Here is a 24,325-nt window from a genome sequence, read left to right as displayed (position 1 = left end):
GTCAATAATTCAATAAAACGGTCAAGAGTGACCGTTGGGAACATAAGCATGGATAAGAGATTAAAGCCACAGAGGCTATGACCTTGACACAAGCTGTGTTCTCAATCAAGAAATGTCACTGACCTTTTCATGCCTTTGGTGATTGTTCTCATTGGTCCATGTGGTGGGGCGCTGCAGCTGTTTGCCTAGGCCGTATGCAAGGGCTTTCTTTTTCCATGATTCTGATAGAGGACAATGTGATGGTATGAAGAGGATCAGAGAGTTAAGGTGTAAGAGCATCCAGTAATATTTACAGTTTCAGTGTGACCTTTTATGTGCGTCGTTCTAGTCCCTAGTTGTATTGAACCTAGGGGAAAAACAATAGACTCAAGTATGCTGCATTATCCTACAATGTACTTGTAGCTGCACTAATGATCAATACACTTAGAGTACTAAAATGGAACAACTAACTTAATTATACTTTAATTGTACTTTAATAGATGCTTGTGTGTTAAGTATACTTAACTGGACTAAAATTAGACTAGTTCTGTATACTTAGGTAGACTTTAAACATACTGCATATGCATTTACATTCATCTTCAAGTGATTAAAGTACTGAAACTGCATTACTGCTATACAGTGTATTAGAAATTTACTAAAAAACACAATAAATATATTTACACTAAGACAGTCAATCCAGTTTCCAGTCCTGGATTTTGTTTTCACTGTAAGTGACATTACCTTAACAATTACTTGCAATCTTCACAAAGGCTGACTGCATAATTCTGCATTACAGCATAGGTGGGCACTGTGGTATTAAGCCTATACTACATTCAGCCACACTCAGTAGTGGAGAAAGTGGTCACTTGCTCTTTAACACAGCCTTTAACATTGATGCTGGGCATGCAAAATACAGTATACAAAACAAGTGAACACATGGGAAGGTCCTGGGGGAATGACTACACACAGACGTTATTTAGAGTACAGACAGACCTATTCATAAGTGGTGCCAGGAACCAATGGGGAAAGTTGTGAGTTTTACTTAGGGAAGTTGGATTCTACACACAAACCCACTGTACATAACTTAAGCAGCACAACTGACTGAGTTACTGGACTTGAGAAACATCATGAGAGAAATGATTGAGTCCAACATCAGTGCAGTTTATTTATTTGTGTGTGCTGTTTTTGAGCTCGCATGGCATCGCTAATCACTGTCCATTTACCAAAGGCAACCAAATAAACTCCATTATTATTGTTTGATTCAACTTAATGATCACAAATGTTCACCTAACGCACACAGTTGAATGATATGTGAGATATACCCAGTTTTATGTATGACAAACTTGTTTTAGGTAACAACTTTGGGCATTATATACTTGAATAATTGTATGTGCTTTAAGGTAGGTGTTTTAATACATTTTGTAAAAATTGCAGTATTTTAGAAGTACATTCAATCAAAATGAATGAAGTGTACTTCATAGTAATGTATTTTACTAAATATAGTATTTTTCATAAGGTTTGACCACATTTTATTTGGAAGCATTTGATAAGCATAATGAATGTATTTTTAACATAAGAAAGTACGTACATGAACGTGTGTTTATTCTCAAAAGGGTAGGCTCAATTAGAGATGATGGTCTTGTTTCTCACATCAAAATGATTTGTTAGCACTTTTTTACTTAAAAAAAAAGAAATGTCATCACTATTGTGGTCAAGTCTGTGTCGTTTAGCCCACAGAAGGGGAAGCTGATGTTTAAATCTGAAGAAAAGGAAGTTGTCTGTACTGTTTAAAACCAGAGTTGTGGTTAGAAAATCTGCATTAATGAGGTAACTGAAGTCAGCTAATGCTGTGTTTAAAATGTATTGGGGCTGTAGTCATGCACCACAGGGGACTATGTTACCCTTTCATCATGGTGAGATGTGAGGATAGAATCCCAGTCCGATCCTAGAATCGAGATCAGGCAGAAGCTTGATCCAGTTGCGGTTCTTTGGCAGTTTCTTTTTATGCTGTGCCTCTTTTATGAAGGTGCCATAAACGGACGTTATCCGCAACTTGCAGCGGTGAGGTGTTCTCTGAAGTTATCTATGTGGTGTAACTATTTTAAAGCGCAAAATGAAAACTTGTAAAATCTGCAGACCTAGCATTCTGACTGTGGGAGGAAGGGGTAAGAGAGTCACCTTTGATCTAAACTTGGGCACGTAAGTGTGATCATCAGGCATAGTGTTTTAAACACATTATGGATTTGTATTACTAGTAAGTAGTGCTGTAGCCTGTTAAAATAAAAAAGCTAAAGTATCATGTAAATGTTTTGCTTTACCGGCAGCTGTGCCACAAATGGTTTCTGGGTTGCAAACCGATGTTTAACAGAGAGAAGATTAATAAAAGAGTGGGCTACCATGCTTCTTACTAGAGGTATGAATCCACCGTGTGTTTAAAACACTATAAAATTATCTAAAATCTGCAGAATTTTAAAAATAACAGGTAACAAAAGATCAGAAACATAATCCATATTAGTTGTGTGGCTGGATCTTGAAAAATATTAATGTGAGTAACGGTTACATTTTGCTTGGTCCAGGGAGGGAGATGGTTGAGCATGGCTGTACCATGCCAATGTTATGTACTAAGGCCAGCCATTAAAAGACATGGCAGCTTACACCCACTTTGTTTTACGCCATCTGGCTTTGTAGCTTGTAATGGAGCTTCAGAAGTCCTCGGAAGCCAAGATTGAGGACCACCTTGGGGGATGCACTATTATATCAGAGTAATATCGCAATTGCCACATCTGTGTTGCCCTTACCAGTGGCTCCCTACCATCGTAGTCACATAGCAGATAAAGTGGCCCAAATCCTGATTTAAGATCTTTTCAATGTGACCTATATCTGACATTCATTCACACTCCTAAACTGACTTGCATGCGCACGAGCAATGCTTCACGTGAGGTATCGGTTTCATCTTCGCAGCTGTCAAGAAGTTCCAGTGTCTCACTGCTGGGCTGTGTTTATAACCAAGAATGCGCTTAAGTTCACTGTAAAAAAGGTATGTTATTTGACCACGGCCACTTCTTTAGTCTGCGTCCTTGGTTTCTTTAAAGTTTGTTTTTAAGCTTTTTATTTTCCTTTGAGGCTGCATTTGGCCGCGTTCGGCCATTTCTTTAGACATTTCTTAAGCACTGACCGATTATGTGCTGTCATTCAGTTTAAACAGCGATCTGATCAAATATTTGAGATCAGTTACCTCACTGCTGGCGTCTAGTTTCCTTTCGCCTGAGTAAATGTCGAGTCGGATTGCTGTGAACCGGAAATGTATCGGATTTCAATACTGCCTATAAAAGTGGCTGAAAATGTTTATTGCTGTTCACACTGACACACACATGATCAAAAAGTTTGATCACAGCCTTTGATTGGAAATGAAGTGTCATTTGTAGCGATTCATTCATTTGTCTATTCAGTTAAACATTAGGTGTTATGGTGAGGTCCCACCACAGTAACAAAGCCATGTGTCGTGAGTGTAACTATTGTAAATGTCAAGAACCTCCACCTGTGTCTTCCTGGCTTTTATTGTCAGCCTGGGGCTCATGTTTTCCTCCCAGCCTGTACAAGAGGATGTGGGTTAATTGAGCTTTGATGGTGTTCAAGCCTTCTTGGTGAAAGGCTTCCTGTGTCTTTTTGTCAGAAGAGTTTAGTACCAGAAAGACTAGCCTTCCTCTGGCCCTGTGATCCTCAGATGGCTGGCTCATTCCTCAGCTGGCACATGAGAAAAGTCATCCGATTTCCCCAAGGGAGCCCTGGAGTAAATCTGCGAGAGCTGAGGATTGCAGTGCAGCCTTCCATGTCAGAGCTGCAGCTTTACATCTTATGGCACTATACCTGCTTGTTTATTCCCATCACATTCCCATTATTGCCAGGTTCTTCAGTACATATCAGGCAGAATTCCAGCCATGGGTGCGCAGGGCTGCCTGACAGTCAGCAGGCTCCGATGGGAGCTGCCGGTAAATGGCTGGTTTTAGTGGGGGCTGGGCCTGTGTGGCAGCTGGTGCAGGATAATAGATTAACCCTGGGCGGGGCCTTGATGCTTTTACCTCCTGTTACCAGCCAAGCCACCCCCTCCTTCTCGCTCTACCAGACTAAGCACTTCTACCAGCCTCCACTCCCCTCCCCGGTATTCTCACATCGACGTCCCTATTAATGTTTAATAAGCCATTTTGTGTCTGTCGGCCCTATTCACTGCCAAGCCATGTCAATTGGACCTGCTATATGATATTGATTATGTCTGGGTTGCCTTTGGAGAATGAAGTCATAAAGGTCATAGTTCAGTTATCTTTCCCATTGTTGGCTCGGCTATAGTAGTTGTTAATCCCTTATTGCTCTATTTGTGTTTGCAGTTACTACAGGCATGTCCTTCCTTGCTTCAGTCAGTTGTTTCTGGCCATGGCATCTTCATTCGATCAACAAACACTAGCTTTTTATGAATTTCAGTTTGCCTTATGGGCTTTTCTTGTGAAGCTAAGATTACGTCAACACTGTTGACATCACATGAACATCCCTAGGAAGGCTTTGTTTCATTGGTGGACGGTTTTTGTTTTTGTTGTTGTAGGTTCTTTTTTTTATTTTGCCTTTGATACAGGCCTCACCCATGAGGAGTGTTCTTATTATTCTTTAACTGCCAACCAGTTGTGATGCCGAACACGGGCGTGCCAGCTTTTACAGCATGTTACTCAGGTGTCGTGGCTTTTGGAGCTTACTTGCCCCACCTTAGGGCTGGGTCTCAGCCTCTGTGCCTCAATTCCATAGCTTACCACCAGTGTGCTTACTTTAACACCCATAGCTGACATATTTTTGGTTGGTGTAGTATGGTGGATAACAATACCGCATGAGACTAGTGAGAGACTAGGGTTCAGTTCCTCAGCTGGGCAGGCACACTGTGCTACACCACATAGATTACTTGGGCAGGACTGTCTACCTGTGTAACAAATGGAAGTGGCTCTCGATAAGGGTGTCAACCAAATGTGCATAAATGTAATACGCTACTACACTCTGATCAACAAGGGTTCTTCAAGGGTTCTTTAACGATGGTAGAGGTTCCATATAGAACCATGCCAACTAAACAACCAATTGGATCTCTAAATAGTCCTTTTTGTTGTTAACTGTAAATTGCAACTCTCCTCATTAGGAAATTTGAGCAGCAAGTGTGTCCTCTGATCTTCTTATCCTGGGGTTTGCCTGAAGGTTGGGCTCCCATGTACACAAGCCAAAAATAGCAGAGAGGTAAGACTGGTTTGTTGCTGAGATGCCATGGTCTGAGCAGGCACTGATGTCTGTCTTCTGTCAGAGACTAAGAGAATAAGGCTGTAGTATGAAGGCTCCACATTATCCTGTGTGGAGAAAAGGAAATGGCTAACAGAATCCACAGACCAGGCCTTGTAGATGTTGCGCAACCCCATTGTTATCCTTACAGCTTGTGTCTGGTTGTAAATTTCATTTATTTTATGTAAATAATGTGTGCAGGTTATGAGAGAAAAGTGATTCTCTCACACACTAAGCATAGATCAGTCGATATTTGGTCTAATTGATCTGGATTAGTAGTTATTTAAAGATCATCACTTCATGAAAAAAAGACTTTCATGACCATTTAGATCTTCCTTTCACTCAACTGATTTCACTTAAGTGATGTTTGGCATCTGTTTTCGTCCAGCGCAAGTTCAGTCCAATTTCCAGAAGAGAAACGACTCCTAATGTACTGCATGTGCGCAAGGCTTATGCTTAATGCAGCAGCTCCAGACTGTGTGTCGTCTGCTTTTTCCCCTAGATACTATCTGTATGAAGCCTGATGTCAGACACTCACTCTGCTAGCATCCAAGCTCAGCATGGGCCTGGATCGCTTCCAATCAGTGGCACATATGTTTAGAATTCAATAGGAATGTATGCTGTTTATCTTTACAGCCTCTATAGATCTGTATATATCCGATTGAATCAGGAGTTAAATTAAGGTCAAAATTTGGAACATGTTCGCTGTAAGATGGTAAATTGTAAATGTGATTTATTTTTAATCACACTAAGTGCTTCACACAAGGATATAGAGTATGGCCATTCTCTTAAATTACAGATTACATCTGCGGTTTGATGACTTTACTGCTTCCTCTCTGGACATGTTTCTTTAATGTGTTAATCTATGACACACTTTTCGAGAAGCCTATGAAGCAAATCGATAAATAAAAGATGGGTTTCTGTTCATGTTACTGGGTAGAAGCAGCATCTAGAGCAGTGCTCCAGCTGATCATGGTCCTAGTGCTTGTGGGATTAATACATTGCTGGATGTTGTAGTGCAAGTCCTCTCTGTAAAGATCTTGCAGAATGAGGTTTGTCTTATAGAAACTGCTTTAGAGTGGAAGTGTCTGCTTTTTGGGTGTTTTATAAGTACGCCAGACGCCGCTAGTAAATAATTTATACATTTAACAGATTTATAGGGATGTACAGATATTGGAACTGTGGACTGGACTCCAGTATTTGTCACTTTACATTTATGCTGATGTTGATATATAAACATTTCAAATATCAGTTCCAACATCTCTCATTTGAATGGGATTTTTTGCCTATTTTCCAGTTCCTGCTCTCCAATCTTTTATCATCTGTGGCCACCAGCTGGGCACTGACAGGCCTTTTCATGAGCGTTCCAGCCACTGCCTTGGCCGTAAACATTGTTTCAGCGTCCAGTCATGGCGACTACACTACATGTCCCGGGTTCTGACCCTGCGGCGAAGAAAGAACAGTGTAGACTGTGTTGGCCGACTCTCAAGCACGTTTCCTCATCCTACTGACCAGCCACGCACAAAGAAGTCCTTCTCATTCCCTGACTTGTTAATCTTCGCTAAGTTATGTATGTATTTTGCAATGCTGCTGCATTTTAAGGGCGATTCAGACAGAACAGTGAGCGGTATTCTCCCTCCTGTTGTTCACCACTTAGTGGCTCTCCACTGCACAGCAATGTCTCCAGGCGTGGCCAGATGTCTGCATGGGAAATGCACATTTATATCCAGTAACTTCAGAGGCATGTTGTTGGAATTTCGTAGAGTGATTCGCCTTAGCATGGCAGCCAAGGTGAATATTAGTATTACCGGAAGGAAAGGTTTGTGTTTATGGGGTGAATAATGTTTGGAATTTTAAGACATAAGGTTAAAGATTCCATGCAAAACCAGTATCAGCACTGAGTAACTAGAATGTCTGGCTATAGTGTTAAAGAATGGGCGTACAATATAAATTGTTTATTATGTGATTAGTGGGAAATTGGAATCATTATCAGTGTCATATATAAATTATGGCTAATAATTACAACTGACAATTGAGTGCCATGTTTGTAGTTTGTGCATGCACTGTGACATGTATACTCACCTGAGCCATATCCCTTCTTATTTCAAACACAAGTTGTGGTATGAGGGACAGTGGAGCATCCACTACGCTGATTGCTGACCCAATTTAAGAATTGATAGTGTTAGTGTGATACACAATATGGTATTCTGACCAACTGCTTGTTTCATTACGAATAGTGTAATTAGTTTAATTAGAGTGCAGTACATTGTGAATATACATCATTGTACTAAGTATTGGGTAATTTTTAGATAGCAGTATTGTCAATGTGCCACTATTGATATTACTGTTTTTGCTACTACTACTACTCATTTTTACTTATTTCGCCTAGTACATATACTATTTAATGAAATGTGCAGTTGATCATTGTTCAAGCACTGATATCCTTATTGATATGCTTAGAAAAGTGCATTCTGGATCACAACAACAGAATCTCATAATTTGATACAATAACATCATAGATATTTTATTGGTATCTATATATTTGTCTGCTGTAATTGTGCTTATTGTTGGCTTCCATTGCCAGCCCAGAAATCCATATTGATGTTGTATTTGTCCTGAGCCACAAGATATGGGTAAAATTACTGAGATAATACTCACATCAGAGCATCTGAATATATATATATATATATATATATATATATATATATATATATATATATATATATATATATATATATATCTGTATATTTGAAAGTAATTATCTGCTAATACAAATATGATTCAGATATTATTCCTAATATGCTTTCCTTATATCCTTCCTAATATGATGAGTAATGTTTTAAAACGATGAGCCAAAACTCTGGTTATTCAGGGCATTTTGTCCCCAAAAGCCTTTCGGCAGGGTAATGTGTGTCATGTATGAGTAATAGCAGTCCCTCCGTAGCAGTCTGCTGTACTTGGTGGAAGGCAGGACAGTGATTTTCCGCCAGAGGATGTTTGGTTCACTTTTTCGCGAGCCAACTCATCTATCACAGTCCATGCACTGAAGCGCTCCTGGTCTCTGTCACCACCAGTGCTCCGTTTCCAGGTGTCTTCATGGCTTATGACTTAGCATCATACTAAGAGACCTGTTCTCTTAAGGAATTATGTATTTAGCATTTAGTATTCCAGTTTAACTTTCAGAATGATATGCATGAAGTGCTGTTACAGGTTTTGCCTGCAAAGCAATGGAACAGCTTCATGGCTCTGCTTTTCTTTGCACAAGCCAGTTTGGCTTTGGTGTGAATGGACCTGTTTTAGAGAGGCTGAAGCAGCTGTTGGAGCACTAGGCACCAGAGCCGCACTGAGCCAGGGAGAACCTTGGACTATTGTGAGTGGCACAGGCTCAGGAGTTGTTCACGTGGCTTCAGTGTTGAGCCTTTCTTAGTCAACTATCAGTTTCTGACTTCTGCCGCCACCTTGCTCTTGACCTGTCAGCCGTCCTGTGTGAATTATGTGTATGAATATTCAGACAGTATTCAGCCTGTGCAGCTGGTGTTCTAATTTCAGCAGTGGACTTAATCATTGAGATAGTGGGTGATGAGAGTGTATTGTAATTGAGAGGTCAGGGCATGTGTGAATAACAGAAATGCTGCATTATTGAGACTGAGAGGATTATCAGATTACACATATGACCCCCCCCCTCCCAGTACTTAATATAAAAAGATGGCCTTTGTCCTCAAGGAGTGCATCAGGAAAGTATGTGGCCCTCAGTGCCTTTGTCTCGTTTAGCTTTGTTGGATGTGTTGCATGCAGGACAGCAGCCCAGTGATTATGATCAGCAGGTGAAAAGAGGCTGCTGTAACTTGCATGCATCCGCTTGCGGTCATATCTCCTTGAGCGTAGTGGGTGGTCATTGTCCATTCAATGTGCAACTCTTCAAGCTTATGTTTTATCTCTCCTAAACCTGCACCTTCTTGCTTCATCATTGTGAGCACATGAGTGCTGTGTGGAGTGTTGGTCATCATGTCGGGATCAGTATAAAAAGAATTGCAGTGATTGCAGTAATCCTGTCTATTACAGATAGTCGTCTAGGAGGCTGTTTAGACCTTACAATTCCATTCTTTACCACACCTCACTAAAAGACATACTCGGCGTGATCAGATGAGGGCTTCATCTGCATAGAAGCACACCAGTATGTACATAATTGCCATTTTCCAACACCTGTAACTGACTGTGGTAAACATGAATTGTCCGCAGAGCGGAGGAGAAGGCTCTGTTTTGCAGCTGCTGTAATTTCTGCAGTGATCAACCCCAGGGCTGTCCTTTTTGGACACAACAAGGAAATTGAGACTGGTGGCAAAGAATTGACCGCTTTCACCGCTGCACAATACCGGTCATTCCTTCATGTATGAGGTCAGACAGCTTAATTTCTGTGACCATTGATCTTCCAAAAAGGGAAAAAAAAACAACACATTTACATTTCACCATGGAAGTGTTTTGCAGAGTTACGGGCATTTCCGTAAAGCAGTAGAACAATAGGTGGTTTGCATGTTACTGTAATGGCTTCACCAGAAAACACGAAGGGCAATTTAAACTGCAAGAGAGCACCATCCGAAATACTGCCAGCTGTGGTCGATTATAAATAAGACCGTAGCAGTATGGATTGCTGGTGTTGTACATAAATGCATGTCCGCTTGCCTAACTGTATTCGGACAATGAGGTTGAGAGACGTCTCTAACCTCCCTCGAATGTGGTTTGAGCGTTCCAGTAGTAGTCCGATCACGATGACGCTGCTTTCCTGTTAGGATTGGGCGGTACACACTTTCATACGGCCTGTAAATATTAACGTAGCTGTTTGCATATTTCCTTTACATTTGTCAAACTGGGTATCCAGGGGAAAATCTGCTTTGCTTCTGCGCTGTAAGCTCAATGAAGGCGGTCTCAGGAGCTCTCCGTCTGGGAGAAGCGGGCGGGTCTACCAAATGAGTAGGTGTCTGGCTCCACCTCTGGTCTCTACTGCGCAGACATGGCGGACAATTTTGGCTTCCTTTGGCTTCACTGTAGAACGGATGGGAATGGCAATGTTCCCTACAGCCCTTGATCAGAAGAGAGAGAAACTTGTTAACATTAGCATAGCTAGCATGAGAACGCTCTGCTGATTTTCAACAATATTATAAAGGTTTAGCAAATAATGACTCAAAGCCGGAGGACAAAGTAGTTACTGGTTGAGGGTTAATAATAATAATAATAATAATAATATTGATAAATTTTTTTTGGCCCATTTCGGCTTTTTAGATTTGACCATCATTTTAAGCTGCTATTTGATGAATGCATTGTATTCTTGGAGAGATTCTAGAAATGCTAGTGGTGTTTTCAGTCAGGGTGCAGTCACTGGAGCTGGAGCTGTTAAGCGAATGTCACGTGCAAGCCCTTGCCGGCGCTGTAGATCATTGACTGTAAACCTGGTGCTAAGCGCTAGGCTCCTGTGAGGAGTTGCCTTGTGGAAAGCAGATGCTGTTTCCGCACTGCTCTCAAGGCCCATCCCTTTCGGAGGGGTCAAGGCTGGCCGAGCCTGTGTTTAAAGTTAGTGGCCTTAGGAGTGATAAACGTCTTTTGTGCACGAGACAGTGCACATGTCCTCATATGGCGAGGGCTGCAGGCCGGCTTAGCCACGTCTTGGGTGCCTGCCAGGCCCCCTGCAGTGCCTCGTAAAAGAGGAGGAGGAGGAGCTTTTGTTGAGATGGGATGCAGGCCAGATTGTTTGGGTCTTTAGGTTGTATAGTTTTCAGCTCCCCTCCCTCATACTCAAAACATTCTTGCTGATGTTAGATTTTACACCCTCTCTTCTTTTGCTGCATGTGCGGCCTGGTGTCGTGTAGAATATTGATGTGGAAGGTTGTTTAGGCTGCTTAAAATAAGTGTTTATTCAGCACTAGGAACAATATGGGGTTGTGAAATGGTACACAGCACACTGTGGTATTTTTATGTGTCAGCTGACAAGTGGACAAACTGGTTGTGTGGAGCTTTCCAAATGATTACTGTTGCTGTTAGAAAAATAAACTTAAAGCAGTAGAGGATGCAGTTGTTTACTGATTTACTGACCATGATAATCAAGTCTCTCTCTTTCTTTCTCCCTTCCTCCACAGTGAAGCCTTTCACCACCACAGTAAAGGAGATGCGACTCCACAGGGATGACTTCGAGATGCTCAAAGTGATTGGCAGGGGTGCCTTTGGAGAGGTAAGAAGAAGCAAACTAATCTAAAGACTGTCCAGCTGCCCACATGTTTCTCCAGTCAGGCTTCTCCCCTCGAAGTTTAAAAATGCAGGAAAATCGTATTTCTCTTTCTCTCTCTCTCGTCACAGTGCAATTTGCTGTGCAGTGTGGTTTGTTGTGGTCTCCCTGAGTTTTGTTTTCATGACCCATGGCAAAATTCTGCTGTATCATATTCATTAAACAGCGCCTCCATATCCAACTCAAACCATAGTTATCAGCCAAACAGCAAACGGTTGTAACTCTCCCGCAAAACCCCCTTATCTACAGCCACAAGCTCGTTCCTTCCTTTCTACCTCCTTTCCCTTCTTTCTCTTTCGTCCTCTTGCCAGTTCCCCTGTGGCCGAGCCTGGCCTTACTGTGCTGTTTTTGGGCCGGGACAGATCTGGGCGTTTGAGATGGATCATTTGTTTAACTGTGGAATGTGCTGCTCAAGTCCCTTCACTACTGGCCCTGGCCTGTTCAATCCATACACAAAGCTCTCTCTCTCTCTCTCTCTCTCTCTCTCTCTCTCTCTCTCTCTCTCTCTCTCTCTCTCTCTCTCTCTCTCTCTCTGGAGGGCTATGTGGGTAGATCAGTCTTTCTCATTTTGTCAGGGAATCTGTTCTGTCTCTTGTGTCACCTTTTCACCGAACCTGCTCAAAACTGGTAGGGTAGTAGATATTTCAGGGTAATTCAGATTTGCCTTTGCTGTTTCATCTGCCTCTCTATTTCATCTTGTACTTTGAAAAAGTTCTCTAGTGCTTGACTTTGTAGAAAAACATTTTTTTCATGGAATTTGCTCTGAAATTCTTTCACACAGGCAAGTATGTTGAGCAAGCGTTTCGCTGGGCTGATCAGACTGGGCTGTGCTTTCACTTTGTTTATGTGCTGAAACAGAAAGCAGTTCTTAAATGGTCCCTCATGTAACCATTTGAGGATGTGTCGAATCTTAAGTGAAGATTGGTATGAGGTGGTCGCAGTTCATTTATTTGACTACAAACACATGACCACTAAACCATGACTGCGGAGTATGGACATAAAGTGCAGTATGCACTACCATTTGAGAAGTTATTAAAATACACAATTTGGGTTCTAGTGAGTGTGTAAGTACTGACCCTGAATCCTTTAAATTACATTGATTGATTTAGTTCAACCTTATTCAGCTGTTGAAAATTGGCATTGTTCTACATATTGTTGCTGTCACACAATCTCAAATACCAACTTTACAGGAATAGGAAAACCAAATTCTGCACTTTCAATGAAAAGTCCTTTAGGGGTATTTCTATTGGTGCAGTTCTGACGCAATATAAAGAACAACTGCATATTTACATTGTCCAAAAAAAATAAGGTGTTCGTTTTACTGAAATGATTTATAGGTCTAATGATCTGTTTCTCTGCTTAAATAGAGCATGTCTGTAACCTTTCCTTTAATAGCAAAAATGACAATTACAAACTCAGTGGACGATATTGCGTGAGGTGCAAAATACATGTAATGATGTGCTTACTTACCAGCATAACTCTCTGAATATCTGTTGTGCTTTGTAAGGCTGTTAGAAAACCAGTCTATTACTTGACCAGCTTTCTCTTTTTAGACCTAAAACAAATAAATGTGCATTGATAGTTTGGACTGGGTATTGCTAGGCCTCATGTATTTATTATTATGTGAACAGCAGTAAATGAATTAAACTCATTAACTGATCAATTTAAAGCAATTCGGCCACAGTTGTGATGAATATGTGCTGCAGTGTGAACTTTTTTGGGGTGAAATCTCCTGTTACAGGTATAACTGTACAAGGTACGCAATACAACCACTGTGTTTGCGCTGTGTCACAGCGCTGAAGCGTTTGTTAAGCGTGAACTTGTTGATTTTAGAATACTGTGATCCGGTAACCACTTTCCCGCCTTACAATGCAGGCAGGAGCGCCAATAGTGGCAAAGGAAACGGGGCAGGACGGTGCAGCTTCCAGGAAAGGCTCAGGAAATGAAGTCTGTCTCAGAGGAGAGACTGTTACAAAAATAGGGTTTCCCTCCACAGATAATGTACCGCGACGCACACGTTCTGTAAAACTTCCTTAGCATCCCCTTCAGACACAGAAATCATCCGCCCGTGTGGTCTCCATTGGTTAAGAGGTGGGCTGAAAGATTGCCGGTGGTTATGACCTTAACCAGAGCTGAGGTCATAATATTTTAAAGATACATTTACCTTGGTTTATATGATAGTTTTTTTTAACTGCTTGATTTCTCATGTATAGACTTCTGTCATAAAAGTCAAAGGTTTCAGTATACGTTTCATTAAGTACAATATAAAGTGAAGCACAGATATTTTACATTAAAACACTCCAAAAAACATTTTTACACATTAGGCTTGATGGACGAGAGAGTGTCAGTAAGAGAGAATCACAGTCTTAAAAACTAATTTGCCTCATTTTGTAATGTAAGCGAGCTAAACCAGTGTTAACTTGGCTATTTGCACACAGCCTTTCAAGTGTCCACAGTTTCAGAAGTCCAAAGCTTCCGGTTCTTTGCTTGATGCTCGTTCAAAATTTCAGTCTTCAAATCGTTTATGAAGTCTGGCTTAAACGGTTTACTGAATACTAGTGTTGCACCAATACCGATAGTGTATCGGTATCTGCGCCGATATTGGCACTTACACACAGTATTGGTATCGGCAATAGAGAGCACCGATACCTTGAAGCTTACGGACATACTTTTTTTTTTTTTTTTTTTTTTTTTTTTGTTTAACATAGAAAATTTTGGTTTGCATACTTTATGAAACCAAACATTTAAACAGCCAGTTATAGTTATTACCATTAAACAGAGTTTAAGCAGCTTGTTTTAAGGCCACACACTGACATTTAGTATCTTTTTACATAGAGACATGTACTTGTAATGAAATGTAAAAAAAAAAAAAAAAAAAAGGTTTAATAAAATTATATATATATATGAATATAAATAAAGGCTGTTTGGTCGAGCTTAGCAAGATTATGCTTCCATACTTGCTTACTGCATTGTGGCGATTTTCATTCTTTCATAGCTGGTGTCAAGAGTTTCTCATAGAGTGTCAAGATATATTTATATAAGGTATAGCCTTCTATTGAGCATTTAAGTCAGAGTTTGTATCGGTACTCTGTATCGCATATACTTGAAAATGTGTATCGGTATCGGAAAGGAAACAGAAGTACCGTTGCATCCCTACTGAATACATGTTAAATGTCCTCAGTATTATTTCCCACATCCTTCGTTTTTATTTTTTTTGTTTGTTTGACCTTAAATACAGCCTTGAAGTTAGAGTTGCACTGCCTTTTGCTGCACAAAAACAGTTTTTCCACACAAACTGTAGATCTGCAGAAAGTAGATCTGAAGTCTGACTCACGGTAGGTAGCTCAAGGGCTGTGGCCTTGCTGATGAAACCATGCCTCTAGTAGTGCAGTGATCTCTGGGGGTTTTATGCAATTTTATTAAAATATTTTTTGTTCTAAATATTTATTTAGAGGGCTGAAAATTTGAGGCTATTTGTCCATATGACTGGTCCCCCCTACCAACAGCTGGGATGTTAAAAGTGCATAAAATAAAGTGTTTATGGTATGATTCACGGCTGTGCGTCTGAGAAGGAGAATGCAAGGCAAGGCAAGGCTTCATGAATTCCCACTCCCAGCCATTTCCTCTAGCCCAAGCGTTACAGGATGTATTTCCAGATAAGTCACTGCATTTCCTGTTTATGATTGATGGCTGTATCCCCTCTGAACGCCTAGTGCAAGACTGGCTTTTATTGTGCACCAGGTTCCCCAGACTGAGCCATGCACTTCAGTGGCTGCCAAAATGTACGTCCTTTAAAACATGTTCTGAATAACTCTCTTCGGTAGAGTAGGGAGAGAGGAGGAAGGGTGGGGGGGTCAAGTCTAGGTAGAAAGTGAAAGCGAGAAGCAGCCCTTTCCTTCAGTTTGTTGACCGTACATAATTGAGAAAGTACTTGTATTTTAAAAACAAGCCAGATGTCCTGTTTACTATGTGGTGGCTTGAAGTTTAAAAGAAAAATAAGCAGACATGTTGTGATTCCTGGGATTTGCCAAACATCATCCTGGATAGTCTTCATTTGCAATGTTACTGTGTGTACAGGATGTCTGGTTCAAACATTGCAGCCCTTATGAATGTTTTGTGTTTTTGTCTGAAATTAAATTGATATTAATTATTAAATTATTGAAATATTTTTATAAAGCTTACTGAGTGCTTTATTAGGAAGACCTGTCCGCTTACACAGTCATGCAATTATCTAGTCTGTAATTTATTTGCCTGCAGTGCATACAATAATGCCGAACTGTCTAGCAGCTTTAGGGAATGTTCACATCAACCATCAGAGTAAGAGAAAACGCTTTGAGAGAAGTCAACAGAGAAAGGCCAGGTTCAAGCTGACTGAACGGCTCTGAGAACCACTCTGTACAATTGTGGTGAACAGAAAAGCATCTCAGAACGCACAACATGTCCAGCTACAAAAGCAGAAGAACCATGAAGAACCATGTCGGGTTCTACTTTTCTCAGCCTAGAACAGAAAGCTGAGGCTGCAGTGAGCACAGACTCACCAGAACTGTACCTCATAGATGGGATCCAAATCTAGTGCCAACCCTATGGGCCCAACCTGTCTTGTGTGAACAGTCCAGGCTGGTGGAGGTGGTGTAATGATGTGGGGAATGTTTTGTCTTGTCACACTTTGAATTCATCCCTTGTTCATCCCTTCATGGCCACAATTTACTGTCTTCTAATGGGTGCTTAGAGCATGGTGATGTTCCATGTCAACAAGCAAAAGTCACTGAATCTAGTAGGATATCTTTGGGATGTTGCAAAATGGTAGATTTGCAGAAGGAAAGAATGCTCCTGACAAATCAGCTGAAATTGCGTAACGCAATCGTGTCGAATGGATCCAATCCAATATTACTATAGTCTACCTTATTTAACTTAAAAAATAAAGAAAACCGCAAACAGTGTACTTACTTACTTAAATTTTTACCTTGATTTCATTACTGTTATTATTAATATTATTATTATTGTTATTAATTAACTTGCACTTTCTCAAATGGAGAATTATCACTTGGTTACTGACTAAAATTGATTCTTTTCCTAATCAGGTTTGTGCAGTAAATCACTTATCCCCTCAATGATGTGGTCAAAGTCCACAGTAGGACACAACCCTAAAGATGAAGCTGTCCGCTAGATCAATGCATACAAAATGTGTGACCTTTAATTTCACTGCAGAGATATATCGAAGGTTTCTTTTGGTGGGGTGCAAACAATTCCTGCAGAGTTGCTGAATTCTCCTCACTTGTCTAAATGACAGCTCTGGAGTCAACAGCAGTCTTTGATCCCTCAGGCAGTGACTGCATACATGATCACTGCCTTGCGTAGGAGTGCGCCAGTGACTTGTCCAATCCTGCAGCAGCATGACAGGACTCTGGCCACCCGCCTTCCCTGCATGTACCTCCCCGCCTTTCCAATCAGGTCAGGCCGACTGCCTGTGTCGAAATCTGTGTCTAAAAAAGGAGAGATGGAAAGAGGACGAGAGACACTCTGGGAGGAGGAATTGAGGGGATTCTGAGCACATTGGGTTTGGTTTGTTTTTGTAATGAGGTCAGTTATCTGGTGTGGTTAGGAGTCTGCTTGATAAGGAGTTTGTCTTTGATGGAACCTCTGTTTTAGACTGCGTTTTCAGTGTGTACCTTCCACATACTTTCCCCCTGACTTCTCCTTTTCTGTGTTCCAACCTGTTTGGTCTGTGCGTTTGTCATGGATCCCTTTCGAATGTTTATCTTAAGCTCACAAGACACAGTTTGCCCTCAGTGTTCTTTGCTGAGGCAGCGCATAGTGTTCTGACCAGGTGTGGGAGAGGTGGGTCTTCTCTGGTGCGTACTGTGGGTAAACATGTCATGTGATTTGCTCCGAAGCTGCAAGACAAAGTAGAAAGAAACAGCACTCAGAACCAGCTTGTGAGTAGATTTTGCACCATGATGGAAGTCTCCCAGGCTAGTATATGAAATCGGAAGATGCCGCCTTTTTACATCATTTCCCAAAACGTCCTGAAGTCTTTAGCTTTTCAGCAGTGACCCCAGCTTGTGGGTAGTCCAAAGCTTTTCTGCACTTAGCTTTTCTGTTTGTTGGTAATCCATATCCTTAGCAACCAGCAGCTGTTTATTATGTTGTTTTTGAAGCGTCATTATCGCCACACTGTCACTCATAGCAGACGTTCCTAATGCCCATCCCTCCCGCCCTGACATGCTCTCGCTCATGCAGGGTGTCTCCCTCTCCACCCCATGCAAACATCTCTGCTCCCCTCCCTGTCCCTGTCCCTTCCTTTCTTGTACTGGCTCTATACAAGATTATAGTCACTATGTTTCACACACACAAAATACACTGTAGTGTTTATATTAGTCCACAACTGATATTTTGTTAGTATTATTATTATTATTATTATTATTATTATTATTATTTATTTATTTTTTTCCCCCAAGGCTACTGATTTTTACAGGCTGAATATTATGAGTATTGAGAGTGTTTTATACTAAGTTTTGCTAATGGTAACAATCAACAAAGCAATAAACAAACCTTATTAAACAGACATTCAAAGTCTTGTAAATATCATACGCCACTTGCAAGAGTTAAAGAACCTTTATTTATTTAGTTTAAGTTATTATTTTTCAAAAGATTTTAGGAGGAATTTTGAGGGATCCTATATAAGATAATCTGCCTGCATCAGGATGGGCAAACTAGAATGACAATAAGTGAAATTTAAAATGTATATATTTAAAAGCTACTGGGAAAAGGGAGCCCTAAACCACGTAAGACCAGGTAGACCACCAAATTGTGCACAGCCCTAAAACCGTTCACTTTTGAGAAGGAGGGAAAAAAATCTAGCTTCATCCTGTGGGATTACGAGTCAACACTGGGTCTAAAAGCAAGTTTCCTAAAATGGATGGGTGTGTGCACTACTTACTGAGCAAGGTAATGTTCTTCTAATCTAAAAAAATGGATGGATGTTTCAATTACTTTGAGGGAAAAACATTTTTTTAAACGCAAATCCTCTAATTTTCGCACTTGATGTGGAGCCACCCAGAATTATAACTTTGTTTTCTGTTAATTACCTCTTGCCTTTCATCAGTGTCTGCTGTTATCAGCTGATCAGTATTGGTCAGGATCTGATTTAAGGAATGGGATGAGAATTTCCTGTCTTGATGTCAGTGACCATAATCATGATTTTAGGTGTTGATTTTAGGTGTTAAATTATGCATAATGTATGGTGTAGGACTTGTAGGATGGTTATTAGATATATTTAATTTAAAGCGCTATGAGGATCATTATTGTTTCAGACACCCGCTGTTCAGAATCATCCCAGATTAAAAACATCCATTTTGAAAGTAGTGGTTTTCCCAGGGGACCTTAACCCAAGTAGGGCAAGTGTAAATATGATAAATAAATGAAGAGAAAACATCCTGGATTCTCTCTGGTCTCGTAATTGGTCTGCATTTTAATTGCCTCTTTTTTTTACGCTTTCTTCAGGTTGCCGTGGTGAAGATGAAGAACACCGAGCGAGTTTACGCCATGAAAATTCTAAACAAGTGGGAGATGCTGAAGCGGGCAGAGGTAAAGATCTTTCTGCTGTTCCCCCTCTTTGACGCAGCCCTTAGACCAGTAGTTTCACGGAGTCATTAAACTAGTACAGGAGATTTTATCTGGGCTCAGTGATTGAGACCAAACCTTTACAGTGAAGTCTGTGATTGAGATGGGGCCCATTTTCTTTTCCACTCCATCTTGACCCAGTTTCAGCACAATGAGCTCTGACAGTGGCCTCAGGCCTCCCAGAGCTGTGTCAGGAGAGCTTTTGTCAGTGCGGCTGGTCAGTAATCCCATGCTGAGCAGCACCGGGCCTTCTGCATGTCCCAGTCAAAATATTCCTCACTAGAAGCTATTAGACCATCAGAGGAAGGTGTAAAGCAGAGGACTGCAGTGAAATGCCAGAACGAATTCTGAGCCAGTAAGACCACATGTCTAATTAGAATTAAACAGTGAGATCGCCTTTTGATTTTTTTTTTGTCCTGAAGTGTTTTTCAGGACTCTTGCAGTACACAACATTAAAATATGGTGTTAGCCTTCATAGTTCTACCCTTATGTCAGTAATATGTTCCTATTGAGAGTTTCTGTGTGGTTAAAGGGTTCTGAAAGCTTGTTTAGAAAGTATAAAAGAGCAAGATTTAGGCAGGACCACTCATACACTTGATTATTGCATATAAGGAAGCATAGTAACATAACAGTTCTGTCTTCTTTTAGACTGCCTGCTTTAGAGAAGAGCGAGACGTGTTGGTGAATGGAGACTGCCAGTGGATCACCACCCTACATTATGCCTTTCAGGATGATAACTACCTGGTGAGCATCTTTATCTCTGCTTCACTTTCATTGATTGAAATGTCCATTTAATGATTAAAACATTGCTGTAGTTCCATCATTGTAATCACATGACCTTTTGAGTCTTGGACTAACCTCAGAGTGCTGCATTGTGCTGTTTAGTACCTGGTGATGGACTACTATGTGGGCGGGGATCTGCTAACACTACTCAGCAAATTTGAGGACCGTTTGCCTGAGGACATGGCCAAGTTCTATGTGGCAGAGATGGTCCTTGCCATTCACTCAATCCACCAGCAACACTACGTGCACAGGTAGTGTGTGTGTGTGTCTCTGTGTGTGTGTCTCTGTGTGTGTGTCTCTGTGTGTGTGTCTCTGTGTGTGTGTGTCTGTGTGCAAAGAAAATGCAGTAAACATAGGAGTGTGAAAAGGTAGATCAGTTGCTTGTAAAACTGGTTTGCTTGTTCCAAAGACCTCAGTACATCAGGGTTTTCCCTCTGCCCCTGTGTGTGTACACAGAAATAAATGTATGCTCCCGCATGTGTCTTATACCCAGGGCATGTCTGTGTTATGGTTGGATATGGTGTGAAATGAGCAGAATACAAGATCACTGATGGTTCCTTGAACCATCTAAAACTAAGTAAAATTGTGTTTTTCTAGTCTATAGAATTATACAGAAATCTAGAGGACTACTGTCCATTTTCTGGAAACTTTGGTATAGGTTAGATATTTTATTTTTTATGTGATCTGATTAGTTTGATTTGTGTTTGTCAGTTGTAGACTAAAACTAAAACAGTACTGTCCATGTATTTTATCGAGCACAATGAATCAACACCCACCTTGCAGGCTAGAAAAAGTAGGTCTGCTTACTGACAAATCTGTTCTTCTCAAAACGGATTGGTTAGTGTAAATGATGCTTTGATACAAACAATGTTCACAAGACCTCAGATTAAAAATGAGACCTGAACGGTGCAAATGGGTTATTAGTTTGACTGTTTGATAATGATCTGACCATAGTTTAATAGTAATCAATGCTAAAAGCCAGGTGCTTGCATAGGCAACTGTAGATAGCTCAGTCATGGGACTTGGTTTTATCTAAGTAGGCAAGTGCAGCTAATAGTCAATTTAGCCTTTATATGAACACAGAGTTTACAGTGACAAAAACAATGGTGCCAAAAACAAATCAGTAATTTTATTTATTTGTTTGTTTTTTTGTTCCTGTACTTGATCATAGAATTATCCCGAAAGCTCATCACTACTTAACACCCCCTCCACTGAGTAGTGACATGACTGCAGATGGGCCTGGTTTGGAGAGGCTTAAAGGTCTTTTCCTGCCAGTGCTAGTAAGTGGGAATGACCTGTACTGGGCTGCTGTCCGGCCCAGCTGAGCCCCTTTTCCTTCCTATTCTGAGGGGCCCTGGCAGCGTCTGGCAGCTTTTCGCTGACAAAGTGGGATGCCATATTTTTTATTGGTGCCGCTTGGATTCCTCGCTCATCCATCCTTCAGCCCGTGACCTGGAGACTGATTGACGGCCACCACCGTTAAAAATGTCGTTTCTTTTAAGCCCCTGGAAACATAAATCACAGTTCACAAAGCTAAACCTTGCGAGTTAAACCATGACTGGAGGAGTGTCTGCCCTGTCATCCCTTCCACCCAGCTTCACCACTAAGTTTAGCGACTGGGTGCCAGAATGGGTGGGAGGTCCTGACGCAGCAACATAGCTGGGAAGATCTGTGGCCTACCAGATATATATATATATATATATATATATATATATATATATATATATATATATATATATATATATATATACACACACACATATACACACACACACACACTCTTCTTTTCATGCTTAGAGTGAGGAGCTAAGATGCGTGTAAAGGAAAACTGTGATGTGCAGTAAAGAAATGAGCACCCAAACTAACATCAGCATCGCTCCTAGAGTCAGTGATGTCCTTTTCAGATCTCTTAGAGAGTGCCAGACATGACATAAAACCAATCCAGGGTCTGTTGTACCGTTTGTAAAGTACAATCGATGTGTATATGTTTGTTTAGTTAGATGTAGATCTTGTTTTGTATGCGTCTGTGAGTATGTGTTGAATTTTGACACCATGTTTACACCACGCCTGCTGTGCCCAGCATGGTACCAACACTGTAGAATAGAGGGCACGCTGTGTGTGGCCCTAGTCCAGCAGAGAAAAAAGTGAAAGATGGAGACGAGCAAACAATGCCAGGCTGTTCACTGCTGCGAGCAGGGCACGGGCAGGCATGGAAAAAAGTCACCCTGCAGAGTTGTAGGGGCGAGTGGAGGGTAATCGCGTGATTGTGCTTTAAAGACCAGTGATCACTCCATTTGATCACATCAGCTTTTTCTGTGCTGGAATGTGTATGAGTTTCTCTCTCTCTTTTTTTCTCTTACAGGGACATAAAACCTGACAACGTGCTGCTCGACATGAACGGCCATATCCGCCTGGCTGACTTTGGCTCTTGCTTGAAGATGATGCAGGATGGCACAGTAAGTGAGACACGCCCCAGTGTCAACGATCCTGTCTTTTTTTTATTATTATTTTAAAGGCAGAACGCACAGGCCTTTCAGCAGCTATACAGCAGTTGATCTATATGTGTGTGGTGAAAGGGCACCCCAGACCTGTCACTACGTCCCTGACAGTGATAGAACTGGCTCTTGACCCTGGGTCAGTGGAGGGAGGTCCCCAGCTCCTGTCAGCAGTCACAGTTCGTTTCATAGCTTGACCGTTCACTCTGTTGCGCCTACAGCTACAAGGTGTACTTCAAAATGAGTTTTAGCTCTTTTTTTTGTTTGTTTTAGCTTTTTTTTTATTTCCGTTCATTGTTTTTCATCACTGTGACAGATTTATTTTCTTTGTCTTCTATCAGATTTATCTCCTCATGATTAGAAATTGAGCAAAAGCCATTGCTTTTGTGTTGTCCTGAAGTTACTTGATTGTATCAGCTCTGATTGGATCAGTTTCAAAGTTTACTTCCTCTTGTACTTTACCACTCCAGCTGCAGCGATTGGCGGCTTTGTAGGCTTTCAGGCAAGGTCAGCTATTCATGTGATTCTCACTTTTACTTTTAAATCCTGTCCACAGGGTGAGCTTTACCAGACTTTTTGATTAGAGTATTTTCTGTTGTACTCGAATGCACCGGGAAGTCATCTTTTTACTGTGCCCTTGCATCAGTTATTTTCCTAAAAAGCTAAACACATTTGGATTAGAAGGAAACCCAGGAAACTGCTTGTGTCCCAGGCTAACAGTAGTTTCAGTGTGTGTGTGTGTGTGTGTGTGCTTGAGTCACTCGAGCGTTCAGTAGTGTGACCGTGACATAATAGCATAGAGTGGTGACAGGCCATGCCGGGCAACTGAAGGAGAAGTGACAGGTCAAGCAGCAGCAGTCCCAGCACACACTGCCAAAGAAACTGAAGAACTGGGACAAAGACAAGAGAAGTAGTTGTCTTCATACTTCTGCCCAGTGGACTGTGCTCACTGTCCCATTAACCTGCTCTCTCACTTGCTTGTGAACTTTATTTGCATGGTTTGTTTTTTAGCCTTTGATCCACATACCTGGCATCACTGTAAAACTACAAAGCTTAAGAAGAAAGCTTGTGGAGTATGAAAAACTGGTGTTTATTTTGGTGAAAACTTCACTGGCTGCCCAGTGAAGCACATATGTACCTTGGTGTAAACATGGTGTACCTTTCACCTTTTCAACTTTAAACAAAAGCTGATCATTTTTTTTTTATAGGAGCAGATGTGAATAAAAGTTGTTGTATTACCCCCAAATGTATCATGCTGTGCTTTTAGCTCTGAATGCTGCCTCATTATCAGCCACTTATATTACATAGTTATTACATTTATCTGTTCATCTCTTAGCTTGGGCTCTTTATTCTTTGACTCTGTGCCATTGTGATATTTAAGCAAGTTTCCACCACAGGGTTGCTTGCTCAGTGCCTATTCTGGTCTTTCATTTATTCCTTTGAGACCTTTATGCTGTTTTATCCACAGTGTTTAATGTTAAAGTGTTTTAAGTATTTTTGTTTGGTTAATGGCCTTTGATAGTTTCTAAAAGGATAACTAATTCAGTTTTTTTTAAGTGAATACTTATTACTTACAAGTTTTTTTTGGCCTTACTTTCTTTTTGTCTGTGAACAGGTTCAGTCATCAGTAGCAGTAGGAACTCCAGACTACATCTCTCCAGAAATCCTGCAGGCGATGGAGGATGGCATGGGGAAATATGGACCAGAGTGTGATTGGTGGTCTCTAGGCGTGTGCATGTACGAGATGCTGTATGGGGAGACACCCTTCTATGCAGAGTCTCTGGTCGAGACATACGGCAAGATCATGAACCATGAGGTAACATTAGATGCAATTTTGTATGTGTATATATGTAAAGCTTCTCACTCC

At 41.0% G+C, this 24,325-nt stretch overlaps 1 protein-coding gene across 3 annotated transcripts in view; it reads left to right on the top strand.

Annotated features, from left to right (window-relative positions):
* cdc42bpb (CDC42 binding protein kinase beta (DMPK-like)) overlaps positions 1 to 24,325 on the top strand; it is a 58,232-nt gene that overhangs the window by 10,210 nt on the left and 23,697 nt on the right. For all 3 annotated transcript variants that reach the window (XM_072682702.1, XM_072682701.1, XM_072682703.1), the window contains exons 2-7: positions 11,412 to 11,503; positions 19,061 to 19,144; positions 19,829 to 19,924; positions 20,066 to 20,214; positions 22,326 to 22,419; positions 24,074 to 24,274. In XM_072682702.1, the coding sequence (XP_072538803.1) occupies positions 11,412 to 11,503; positions 19,061 to 19,144; positions 19,829 to 19,924; positions 20,066 to 20,214; positions 22,326 to 22,419; positions 24,074 to 24,274 (716 nt within the window). The remainder of the gene's footprint in view (positions 1 to 11,411; positions 11,504 to 19,060; positions 19,145 to 19,828; positions 19,925 to 20,065; positions 20,215 to 22,325; positions 22,420 to 24,073; positions 24,275 to 24,325) is intronic.

This window comes from Salminus brasiliensis, chromosome 1 (genome assembly GCF_030463535.1).
Source record: "Salminus brasiliensis chromosome 1, fSalBra1.hap2, whole genome shotgun sequence".
Lineage (NCBI taxonomy): Eukaryota > Metazoa > Chordata > Actinopteri > Characiformes > Bryconidae > Salminus > Salminus brasiliensis.
The sequence above is the reverse complement of the archived record's forward strand: the minus strand, read 5'-3'. Positions and strand labels throughout refer to the sequence as shown.